Below are 12722 nucleotides of genomic sequence, written 5' to 3' on the forward strand. Positions count from 1 at the left end.
TCTCCGGGCTATCAGAAGGGCAAAGGCCAAGACATTGGCCTCTCTCGCTACATGGACTCCTGTGTCTTCCAACACCCAAAATATCGCTACCTCTGGACCCCGGGCCACCTTCACCCCCAACACCTTGAACATTACATCCGCAAACCCCTGCCAGAACCCCTTTAGCTTTGGAAATGCCCAGAACATGTGGACGTGACTCGCAGGCCTTCCCCGCAGCGTCCACACCTATCCTCTACTCCCTCAAAAAACCCACTCATTCACACCTCATATGTGCCCTGTGAATTACCTTAAACTGAATGAGGCTTAATCTCGCACACAATGAGGCTGTTCACCCTCCGCAGGGCCTCAGCCCACGTCCTGGCCTCCAACTCCCGTCCCAGCTCCTCCTCCCACTTCCGCTTTATATCCCCCACCGGGGCCCCCTCCCAATCCATCAGCTCCTTCTGGATCTCAGACACCTTCCCCTTCCCTATCTCCTCCTTCGACAGCACCTTGTCTTGCAACCTCAAGGGCAGTAACCCAGGAAAAGATGGCACCTCTCTCTTCACAAAATCCCGGATCTGCAGGTACATGAAACTTGCCCCTGGGCAGCTCATACCTCCAGGACCTCCAATTTCACAATCCCACCAGCCACACAAAAGGAGTTACACCTTCTCCAGGTACTCCTACACCTCTTTCCATCCAAAGTCCACCCTTCAGATGGGGAACTATCAAAAACTACCAGCTTGAGCGGGAGCCACCAAATGTTACTCCATGGCCGCCATCGGATGTCAAGAGGTGCAAATCTTGTTATGACGCTAAATATCGCGAGAGGGCCATACGGGATTTGCGTCGACAAGATCTTGGTTTGAGATCTTCCCTGACCCCGACGGTGACACATCAGGTTTATGCCCAGGAAAGGTGTGAACCTGATTACAATGAATTTGCATTCATTTAAATATAATTAAATGGCTTTACGCTGTAGTGCCCGGCCCCATGGAACACTCCCCACAATTAGGCGGGCATTGCCGGGGGGGGGGGATGATGCATGGCAGGGCAGGAAAGTAGGGGGGGGGTGACTGCCTCCCCCCAATGCTTCCGTGGTGATGGGGGATCATCCTGGAGCTTGTGGTGGTGCTGGGGTGGAGGGAGAAGGAAGGATCAGTGCAAGTAGCAAAGCCCCAGATGGAACAATTGATGGCCTTCATCAAGGAAGAGTTCTGCCAGCAGAAGAAGGAGATGCAGGAGGATGGCTCGAAGGCCATCAAAGGGGCTGTGCCACCCCTGAGGGGCTCAACGGAAAGGTGGAGAAATGCTTGGAGGCACAGGGGTCACAGATCTGAGAGATTGAGAGGGTAATGTCGGACCACAGCGATCGGGTGGTGGCATTGGAGACAGAGGTAGGGTCTTAGGAGACCTTTGCAATACGTTGAGAGCAAAGGTGAAGGAGCAGGAAAACAGGTCGAGAAGGCAGAATCTGCGGATAGTGGGCCTGCCTGAAGGAGTGGAAGGTGCGAGTGTCACAAGGTACCTCTCGAGGATGCTGACGGCGCTGGTGGCGGAGTGGGTGCTGGATAAGGCCCCTGAAGTGGACAGAGCGCACAGGTCTCTGAGGCAGAAGCCTAGAGCTGGGGAGCCGCCGTGGGCGATGATCGTGAGGCTCCACAAGTTCATGCAGAAGGAGTAGATTCTGCAGTGAGCCAGGGAGAAGCAGAACTGTGAATGGGAGGAGAACAAGGTCTGAATATACCAGGACATTGGAGCTGAGCTGGCAAAACGGCGTGTGCGGTTCAACAGAGCCAAGGCGGTGCTATATCGGCAGCAGAGCAGGGTTCTATACCCAGCAAAGCTTTGGGCATGTATGAAGTTCAGGAGTACTATTTTGAGACCCTAGAAGCGGCCAATGGCTTTATCAAGGAACATGAACTGGGGGAGAACTAATCTGAACAATTCTGGGAGACCTAGGTGCTAGCACTTGGAAGTAATTGGGAATACGGGTGGAGTGGGGGTTGGGGGGGGGGGGGGTTTCTTTCCCTCCGATGTGGAGGTTTTTTTCCTTCTTTTTACTGTTGGGTTGACAAAGGGTCGCGCGGGTGAAAAGTTTGTAAGGGGAGGGCTGTTCCCATCCCCCTCCTGCTGCCTGGTGCTGTGTTTTTTCGTTTTGTTTGTTTTTGGGGAAGGTGACCTGTGGTTCGAGATGACTCTTTGTTCAGGTGGGGGAAGGGAAGGTCAGCAGGGAACAGCTCTGTTCACAGAACAGAGCGGTGAGGGCGGGGGAGGGGTAGGAGGTCAATAGGAGGAGCCTTTGTGCAGGAACTGCTCAGGTAATGCTGCCGAATGGTAATGAGGTGGGTAAGAACACTGACAGAGGTGGCCGTAGTTGGGGGGGGGGGTGATGCTACGAGGCCAGGTTGGAGAAGAAACATGGTCAAGTGCAGAGAAAGGGGCCATCTTGGATGGGCCAGGTACAGGTGAATTTAACAGGAGTAGAGCCAAAAGGGGAGGATGGCAGACGGTAGAGGGGATTGGAGGAGTAAGCCCTCGGTAAGGCTGATACCTGGAACGTGCTAGGGCTCAATGGATCAGTCAAAATATCGCGGGACTTTGCGCACCTTAGGAGCTTGAAAGCGGAGGTGGTCTTTCTGCAGGAGATACACCTCCGCGTGAAGGACCAGGTTAAGCTAAGGAGTGGGTGGATGGATCAGGTTTTCCACTTGGGGTTTGATTCAAAGTTGCGGGGGCTGTCGATTTTGATGAGTAAGAAAACGGGGATAGATCGTGCCCCAGGTCAATGGGTAGAATACGAATGGCAAAGGAGCTAGGCGGGTTTATGGAAAAGATGGGTATGGTGGACCCGTGGCGTTTCAAGAATCCAGGGGGAAGGGAGCATTCCTTTTTTTCACATGTGTACAGGGTGTATTCCAGAATAGAATTTTTTGTGATGAGCCGGGAGGTTTTGATCGAGGTGGAGGGGGCAGAGTACGCGGAGTTAGTAATCTTCGACCATGTGCCCCATTGGTTGGAGATTCGGCTTCGATTGGTACGGGAGCAGAGGCCGGGGTGGGGGCTCGATTTGGGGTAGTTGGCAGATAGAGGGTTTTGTGACAAAGTGCGGGCTGTGATTAAGATTGTGATTATGTAGAATTGAACCAAAACGAGGAGGTGTTGGCGGCCACTTTTTCGGAAGTGGTGGTCGGAGTGGAGATTATCTCATTCAAGGCACATGCGGATAGGTAAAGGAGGGAGGAATATGAACGGCTAATGAGCGACATAGTGGAGGTAGATAGGGCGTATTCGAGGGTGCCCACCACGGAGGGATTGGCAAGGAGGATATGTGTGTCCGAGCAAGGGAGGGGGGGGGGGGAACAATAGGTGGGAAGATGTCTGGCGCCATGGGCAGGGGTGAGCAGATGTTATCCTGGTTGAAGGGGGCTGTTTTTACTGTGCTGTTATTGGCGGGGGAGGGGGGGGATTGCTCGCTGATGGGGGAGGGACTGTTGCCAGGAGAAAAAGGGAGGTCGGGGACGGAGGCTGCTTGGGGGCGGGACTGCAGAGGCATGGGGCACGAGCTGGAGACTGGCCCAAGAAAGGTGATGGCTGATCGGCGGAGGAGGATGAGTGGGGGGGGTGGGGTGGGGGGAGAAGCCCCCCAATAAGACTGATCACATGGAACGTAAGAGGGCTAAATGGGCCGGTTAAGAGGGCACGCGTGTTTGCGCATTTGAGGGGACTGAAGGCGGACATGGCAATGTTATAGGAGATGCATCTAAAGGTAAATGATCAGATTAGATTAAGGAAGGGATGAGTTGGACAGGTATTTCACTCGGGCCTGGATTCTAAGACTAGAGGGGTCGCGATCCTGATTAATAAGCGAGTGTCATTCGAGGCGGGAAGAATAGTTGTGGATGTGGGAGGACATTACATCATGGTTAGTGGGAAGCTGGAAGGGCTGCCGGTGGTACTCGTGAATGTGTACGCGCCAAATTGGGATGGTGTGGAGTTCATAAGGAGGATGTTGGGAAAGATCCCGGACCTGGACTCGCATAGGTTGGTCATGGCGGGGGGGACTTCAACACAGTCATTGACCCAAGGCTAGACTGGTCGAGGTCAAGGCCAGGCAGGGTGCCAGCAATGGCAAAGGAGCTAACAGGGTTTATGGAGCAGATGGGGGGGATCGACATTTTCATCTTGAACAAGGCTTTACTGACGGGGATAGTGGACACTGAGTATTCAGCAATCACGGTCTCGGATCATGCCCCGCACTGGGTGGACCTACAGGTGAGCAAGGAGGGTGGCCAACGCCCGCATTGGAGATTGGATGTCGGACTGTTAGCGGATGAGGAGGTGTGCAGGCGGGTGAGGAAATGTATCCAGAACTATCTGGAAGTTAATGACACGGGGGAAGTCTCGGCTGCAATGATCTGGGAGGCGCTGAAGGCAGAGGTGGTCAGAGGGGAGCTGATTTCGATACGGGCCCACAGGGAGAAGGTAGACAGAGCAGACGGTCCGACTAATAAGGGAAATACTTAAGGTCGACTGGAGATATGCGGAGACCCCAGAGGCAGGGCTTTTAAGGGAATGACGGAGTTTGGCTTGGTAACTACAGGTAAGGCGGAGGAGCAGCTGAGGAAGGCGATATATGAATATGGAGAGAAGGCCAACAGAATGCTTGCACAGCAGCTCAGAAAGAGGGAGGCAGCCAGGGAGATTGGGAAAGTGAGGGATAGAGATGGGAACCTGGTCGGAGATTCAGCTGGGGTTAATAGGGCGATCAAGGAGTTTTACAGCAGGCTGTATGAGTCAGAACCCCCAGCTGGGCCAGAGGGGATGAGGAAATTCTTTGGGGGGCTGAGGCTCCCGAAGGTGGACGAAGGGTTTGTAGAAGGGCTGGGGGTCCCGATCAGGATTGAAGAAATAGCAGAAGGGCTGAAGGCCATGCAGTCGGGTAAAGCACTGGGACCGGACGGGTACCCAGTGGAGTTTTATAAAAAGTTCTCTGGGATACTGGGGTCGCTGCTGATGAGGACATTTAATGAGGCGAGAGAGAGGGGGGCTTCGCCCGACGATGTCACAGGCCACTATCTCATTGATCCTGAAGCGGGATAAGGACCCGGAGTTATGTGGGTCCTACAGACCGTCTCCCTACTAAATGCAGACGCCAAACTGTTGGCCAAAATCTTGTCCTTTAGGATCGAAGACTGCATTCCGGACGTGATTGGGGAGGACCAGGCGGGGTTCGTTGAGGGCAGGCAGTTGGCGGCCAACATTAGAAAGCTGCTAAATGTGATCATGGTGCCCCCAGAAGGTAGGGTCGTAGGGGTAGTGGTCGCAATGGACGCAGAGAAGGCATTTGATTGGGTGGAATGGACCTATCTTTGGGAGGTGCTGGGGCGGTTTGGGTTTGGACGGGATCATCAACTGGGTTAGGCTGCTGTATCAGGCGCCTGTGCGCAAGTGTAAGGATGAACAGATTGACATTGGGCTATTTCAGGCTGCACCAGGGGATGAGGCAGGGATGCCCCCTCTCCCCACTGCTGTTTGCGCTGGCCATAGAGCCGCTGGCAATTACGCTGAGAGCTTCAAGGGGCTGGAAGGGGCAGGTTCGGGAAGGGATGGAACACAGAGTTTCGCTATACGCAGATGACCTGCTCCTATATGTTTCTTTTTTTTAATAAACATTTTATTGAGGTATTTTTGGTATTATAACAACAACACAATAAACAATGTACATGAAACTATAAACATAGTGCAAAACCGGCTCCCTCCCTTACAGGTCCCACCTTTATTGACCCCCTACTCTAAACTAACCTAACCGCCCCCCCTTCTGCTGACGATTAATTTTCCGCGAAGAAGTCGACGAATGGTTGCCACCTCCGGGCGAAACCTAACAGTGACCCTCTCTCGGCGAACTTGATTTTCTCCAAACAGAGAAAGCTAGCCACGTCCGATAGCCAGGTCTCCGACTTCGGGGGCTTTGAGTCCCTCCAAGGTAATAGTACCCGTCTCTGGGCTACCAGGGAAGCAAAGGCCAGAACGTCTGTCTCTTTCTCCTCCTGGATTCCCGGGTCTTCCGACACCCCGAAAATCACCACCTCTGGACTCAGTGCCACCCTTGTTTTTAACACCATGGACATGACATCTGCAAACCCCTGCCAAAATCCCCTAAGCTTCGGACATGCCCAGAACATGTGGACATGGTTCGCCGGTCCTCCCGCACATTTTGCACACCTGTCTTCCACCCCAAAGAATGTGCTCATCCGGGCCACTGTCATGTGAGCCCGGTGAACGACATTGAATTGTATCAGGCTGAGCCTGGCACATGTTGCGGATGCGTTGACTCTGCTCAACGCATCCGCCCATAGACCATCCTCTATCTCTCCTCCCAGCTCCTAGGGTCTAGTTTAGTTTAGATTAATGTGTAAGAAAGGTGGGACCTGTGAGGGAGGAAGACGGCCTGTGCACTATGTTTATATTTGTATGTACACTGTTTCATCTGTTATTGTTATAAAATCATTAATACCTCAATAAAATGTTTATAATAAAAATGTTTGAGGAGTTGTTCGTCACGGGGGAGGGGGGGGGGGGGGGGGGGAGGGGGGAAGAGAAAATTTGTTCAAACTGTATAGTTGTGTGTTGGGAAGTTTGTTTCCCGAATTGTGTATGTGTTGATGTGTTGTATCTTTTTATGTACGTTTGGAACAAAATCCAATTTATAAAAAAACAAACCTTAACCCTGACAGTGTCAGAATATCTGGTCTGAAAACGGAGCTGTGTTTCTGGAGAGGAACATGGCGCTTTTCAATCAGAACCTGGCACTTTGCCATTTTTTCCAGAAATTCCACCCTTCATGTTGTTGCCTGCTATATGTAATAGATCAGACTAGATTTCTCAACTCTCATTTAATCAGGATGTCGTGACATTAAATACTGCTGAGAAAAACAGAAATGGTGCATAAGTTGGCAAATCAGCAAGGTTTACAAAAAGCCTGGCCCTGCCAACTTGAATTTCATCCATTTTAAACAGGCGAGTTTGAGAGGTAAGGATCCAACATATGTTATTAGATTACAACGCTGATTATTCGTGGCTTCTGCTCCCCGGAACTCTAATATAAAATGCAGATTTGCCAGATAGTGATCCCGTCCACAATGGGCGGGATTCAGATTGTGACATCTCGTTAGATCGTGTTAGAAGAGGGATCGCCCGGCATCTACTGGCCGCGCCGCCTTTTGGGCGCAATGCCAATAGACCACGCCCAGTAAGTCTTTGCTCTGTGATGTTGATTGTATGAATGTACAGGGAGCTACTTAGCAACACCCTCTCACCCTCTCCTGCATTTGTGTGTACAAATAAGCTAACCTTCAAAGCTTACCCTATCAGGGGCTAGTTTAGCACAGGGCTAAATCGCTGGCTTTGAAAGCAGACCAAGGCAGGCCAGCAGCACGGTTCAATTCCCGTGCCAGCCTCCCCGAACAGGCGCCCGAGTGTGGCGACTAGGGGCTTTTCACAGTAACTTCATTTGAAGCCTACTTGTGACAATAAGCGATTTTCATTTTTGATTCATTTCATTTCATTTCTTGAGTTTGGTGTGGGGTTATTAATAGAAATTGGATCACACCAAAACTGAGGGATTGCGAAATACACCACGCTTGTAAAGAGAGAAATATAAATCAAAACACCTTTCTCTTTACGGATGGGCGATGAGAGAAGAAATCAGGGTTTCTTAAATTCCTCCTGTCCGTAACAGAAAATGGGGACTCGTCCAGGATGTCCCATTTGAATTTGCCCAGAGTCCAAGTTAAGGGATGAGCCAAATCTGAGAAGAGTCGCAATTGGGCGGCACGGTAGTATAGTGGTTAGCACTGTTGTTTCACTGCACCAGGGTCCCAGGTTCGATTCCCGGCTTGGGCCACTGTCTGTGCGGACCGGTCTGCACATTCTCCCTGTGTCTGCGTGGACAGCCTCCGGTTTCCCCCCACAAGTCCCAAAAGACGTGTTTGTTAGGTGAATTGGTCAACATTCTAATACAGCATTCTGGAGAAACGGTGATAATGCATGATTTGCTTGAGGCACACTCATCTCTTCACTTGACTGCTCAACACCTGCCTTGTGGAGCCAGATGGAAAATATTTGGAAGGAACACCTTATTCTAAATGTCTCATTGATTTTGATGCAATAGCTGAAACAGTTACTATATAGCAACATCATTAGGTGTTCCACGACTCCACTCATAATCTCAAGATATACCCAGTACGAAGTTGAGTTTAGTTTAGCTCACCATTCAAAAAGAAAAATCTACAGATCTCTCTTAGCAGCGTCTGGCTGGTTTGAGAATGAATAACATTTTTGCCCCCTTCCATGCCCAGAAGTCTAGGACAAGTGATGGTAATTCTATGTGTGTAATGTTTTCTTCCTGATGGTAGTCCTAAATTCATCAGAATTGGTGTATTCACCCCACTATTGAGATCCTGGAAAGGATGAGCGTGGGGGTACCTACCCTGAGAGTGTGAGCTGTACTGGACTTTGTGATGGTGTATCAGCCTCTAATTTGAATAATAAGAAGTTGTGGTAGTGACAGAAAAGAGGACAAACTGTTCACAATGGCATTGCAGAGAAAAATTGGAAGCCCTGCTGCCAGGATTTGTCATGGGAGAGTGGTTAAGTTTGCTGTTCATGGCCATCCTCCAGTGAAAATACAGGTGCACTGAGACCAGAAACTTTATAAATGCAGTCCATCCATAGAATCCCTACAGTGCAGAAGGAGGCCATTCGGCCCATTGAGTCTGTACTGACCTTCTAAAAGAGCACTCCATCTCGGCCCACATCCCTGCCACATCCCCACAACCCTATGCCTTAATCATGGCCAAACCAGGGGCTGGTTTAGCACACTGGGCTAAATCGCTGGCTTTTAAAGCAGACCAAGGCAGGCCAGCAGCACGGTTCAATTCCCGTACCAGCCTCCCCGAACAGGGAATGTGGCGACTAGGGACTTTTCACAGTAACTTAATTTGAAGCCTACTTGTGACAATAAGCGATTATCATATCATCCACCAAACCTGTACAGCTTTGGATTGTTGCAGAAAACCCACGCAGATCAGGGAGAAGGTGCAAACTCCACACCGACAGTCACCCAAGACCGGAATCAAACCCAAGGTCCCTGCCGCCGTGAGACAATAGTGCTAACCACTGTGCCTGCCACTGTGCCACAATGGTCCTTGTAGCTGATATATAAGCAGGTTTACCCCATCAGGATAAGATGTGCAATGCTACAATGGAGGTGTGTTTTATCCAGCTGATTCTTTGGGCAGAATTTTCCAGTTCTCCGCTGTCAGTTTGGGGTGCCTATAAAATTCCCTGTGAAGCCTTCTCACTGCCCTCATCTCAATTCAAGCCTTTAAGTGGCCAAGTATGGGCACTTAAAGGCCAGTTCCTGCCCAGCCACTGACAGGGGGATGGGCAGAGGGGATGTCTGGCCGGTCATCCTGGTGAGGCCTCGCATGGGAAGAATGGACACCTCCCTCAAGGTTCTCCTCCCACATTGGGCACCCCCCCAGGTCTGTTTCCCATGGGTGCTCCCTTCCCCGTGGCTTCTCCATCAAGACCCATCCTCCTCTCCCCACCCCGCCTCGGGCCTCACCTCCCCTCCTGGCTGTGACAATCACACACTAACCTCGTCCTGACTCTGGGACTTAGAATTTAGGGAGTGCATGTAGTCCCAGTGCTTGCTCAGCAATCAGACTGGCCGACGGCTCCCCAGGTCGAACTTCCAGAAACCTGCCATCCGAAAAATCCTGCCCCTTGTTTTTAAAGGCAGGGGGCATGTTTCATCTTGTGTTGTCTCCCACGTCAAAAACAAATTCCTGTCTGATTCATACATACATGCACTCCGAACTCCAGAAACCCTCGATTATTCAACACTATATCCTGTAAATACCTGACTGTGGCCATACTTTTGTCACACCCTCAAACTAATTTAAGCTGCTCAGCACATGGAACTTTACAGGTATGCGTGACTGAACACCAATGTAAACAGTAACAGGAAAAGCACCCCACTCACAAAGTTATTTTACAACTATCTGTCTCCTCTGAACTGACAAAAGATCTCCGTTCTCATTTATTTTTGTAACAGAATTATTTTTAGATACAAATTCTCTAACTCGTACATTTCCTCTCAAGGCTCCGCAAATAATGAGAAGATATGCATTTTCAATTCAAATTATAGTTCAATCCCTGAACCTATTTTGTTGAACGAATGCATTTTCCTTCTGCAACAAATGGCAAAAACTGATTGACCTCCTCTACACAGAATTTACATTATCTGTTGGCACAGCCATGTTCTTACCACCATGCCCCCGCCGGGCCGTAATAATCTCCAAACAGTGGAAGACAGGACAGGATGAAGGGCACACCCCAGGCAGCAACATAATACGCACTGCAAGAGATAACACAAGGGGGAAAAAAACTTAATCCTGACAAAGAATAAAAGATAAAACAAACTGTTATACACTTCAAATTGGAAATACTTAAGCTCCAAAATGGTGAGACTCGATTCTGGTGCACAATCTTTCTTCATGGGGTGTTAGACACAAACATCAGTGCACTTAATTAAGAGTGTTCCCAAATTTATGCCCATGTGCAGAGTCTCTCATTTTTGAAACTACGTTAATTGATACATTATTACAGTTCTAATCTGCGGATAAATTGTGAAAACAGAAGCAAAATTCTGTTAAATAATTTTGAAATAGTCTTTAATGATACAAATTTATATAATTAGTCTTTCCAAAATTACTTTACTCAGGATACAATTTTTAAATTAAATTCTTATTTGTTTTCACAATGAGAGTATTTTTGGTCAGAAATATTAAAGAGAGTCAACGGAAAATTATTAAATCAGTAATATTCCCCATAATTTTAAAGACAAAGGCCAATAACTGTAGGTATTTTCCTGAGGAAGAATACAGAGGAATGAAGGTTCATTTTTATGGCAAGAACACCATTTCAATCAGCCTGTGGAAATAGATGCAGCACTATACATTACAATAAGGTTCTAGTATGAAATTTCACAGGAAATAGAAATTGTTCAGAAATGCAAGACTTTTCACCATTCCATTCAGTTTTTACCAGTGTAGTGGGAAAACATTAACAATTTTTTAAAAAATATATCAATTTAGAGCACCCAATTCCTTTTTTCCAATTAATAGGCAATTTAGCGTGACCAATCCACCTAGCCTGCACATCTTTGGGTTGTGGGAGTGAACCTCACGCAAACAGGGGGAGAATGTGCAAACTCCACACAGACAGTGACCCAGGGCCGGGATCGAACCTGGGACCATGGCGCCTTGAGGCAGCAGTGCTAACCACTGTGCCACCGTGCTGCCCCAACATTTTTTTTAAGCTGAACTTGGATGAAAAATAAACAAAAGGTCAACAAAAATGTTATATTTTATATAAACCATAGGCTGTTTGCACATGATAAGTTGAATGCTTTATTGGTGGTAATCGTTGAAAGACGGGACATTAATTATCAGGATATTTCACTCTATTGAAAAATAAATCACATTATTCGGTCTGCACAAAATGAGTAGAACTTTGTAGTGTGCATAATATGCGCTAAACATTTGATGGGTGCTTTTCACAATCAGAATATTCCACCCCCATGTTTCAGGGTTGGTAGAAAACAGCCTGTATAATGATTTACCAAATGCACATGGCGTACACTTCAGAAAACAGTCAGGGCTCAACTTTGGAAACGCTAATGGCAATCGGTCAGAGACTCGGGTGGCTGTCCAAAATCGAGGTTTGCTCCGGCACCGAATCGAACGCCATGCTCTGGTCCCTCGCTGATTGCGATAACGAGGTTCACACCCCGTGCCGGCTGCAGCATGTAAAACCGGCATTTACATTATTTTACATGTCATTAGCGGGTTGGACCTGGTGTGCTCCGGGCCTCTGCAATTCTCCGCCCCACTCAGGCAGAAGTCACGTGGGCGTGGTTTACTACAGGTATTTATAAGTGGGTTTTGGGCGCCATGGCTGCTGAGGATGTTTGCTGGGGGGGGGGGGGGGGGTGAGCAGTGATTTGCTTACTGCTCCGTGGATTGGGGGTGTCCCCCTCAGGATTGGGTGGCCTGGCTTAGGCCACCATTGTTTAAATTTTTTTTATTTTTACAGTACCCAATTCATTTTTTCCAATCAAGGGGCAATTTAGCGTGTTCAATCCACCTACCCTGCACATCTTTAGGTTGTGGGGGCGAAACCCCCGCAAACACGGGGAGAATGTGCAAACTCCACACAGACAGTAACCCAAAGCCAGGATCGAACCTGGGACCTCGGCGCCGTGAGGCAGCAGTGCTACCACTGCGCCACCGTGCTGCCCTAGGGCGCCATTGTTACAGTATTTGTTTTAAATGCACCCATTTGATACAAGTTACAGGACCCTGGCTGCTCTCTCTGCTGACTGCTCTTGGTGTCCTGTAAATGGCCACAGAGCCTCTGGTCATTTGGGAGCGCACCCAGACCATCCCTCTGGAAGCCCTCAGACCCCAGGTGACCCATCAACGGGATGGGCACGGCCAACCTCAATCAGTGGCACGCCAAGTGCTGCCACTCCTCAATGCACTCATATGATGCACAGCCCCAATGCAGGGGAAGCAGGGGAATAGCAGAGCTCACCCCAAACAAAGGACACATGCACCGTAGCCTTTGGCACACTCCCTGGAACACTGCCTCTCTCAGGAGAGAGACCT

The 12722-nt window shown here is 49.3% G+C and overlaps 1 protein-coding gene across 2 annotated transcripts in view; it reads right to left on the reverse strand.

Annotated features, from left to right (window-relative positions):
* The window catches only part of LOC140427968 (uncharacterized), a 426464-nt gene that overhangs the window by 154787 nt on the left and 258955 nt on the right, over positions 1-12722 (reverse strand). The window contains exon 7 of one of the 2 annotated variants that reach the window (XM_072513881.1): positions 10319-10408. The exons of the other annotated variant lie outside the window; for it this stretch is intronic. Within the exon in view, the coding sequence (XP_072369982.1) occupies positions 10319-10408 (90 nt within the window). The remainder of the gene's footprint in view (positions 1-10318; positions 10409-12722) is intronic. 2 annotated transcript variants of the gene reach the window in all.

Source organism: Scyliorhinus torazame, chromosome 8, assembly GCF_047496885.1.
Source record: "Scyliorhinus torazame isolate Kashiwa2021f chromosome 8, sScyTor2.1, whole genome shotgun sequence".
Classification (NCBI taxonomy): Eukaryota; Metazoa; Chordata; class Chondrichthyes; order Carcharhiniformes; family Scyliorhinidae; genus Scyliorhinus; species Scyliorhinus torazame.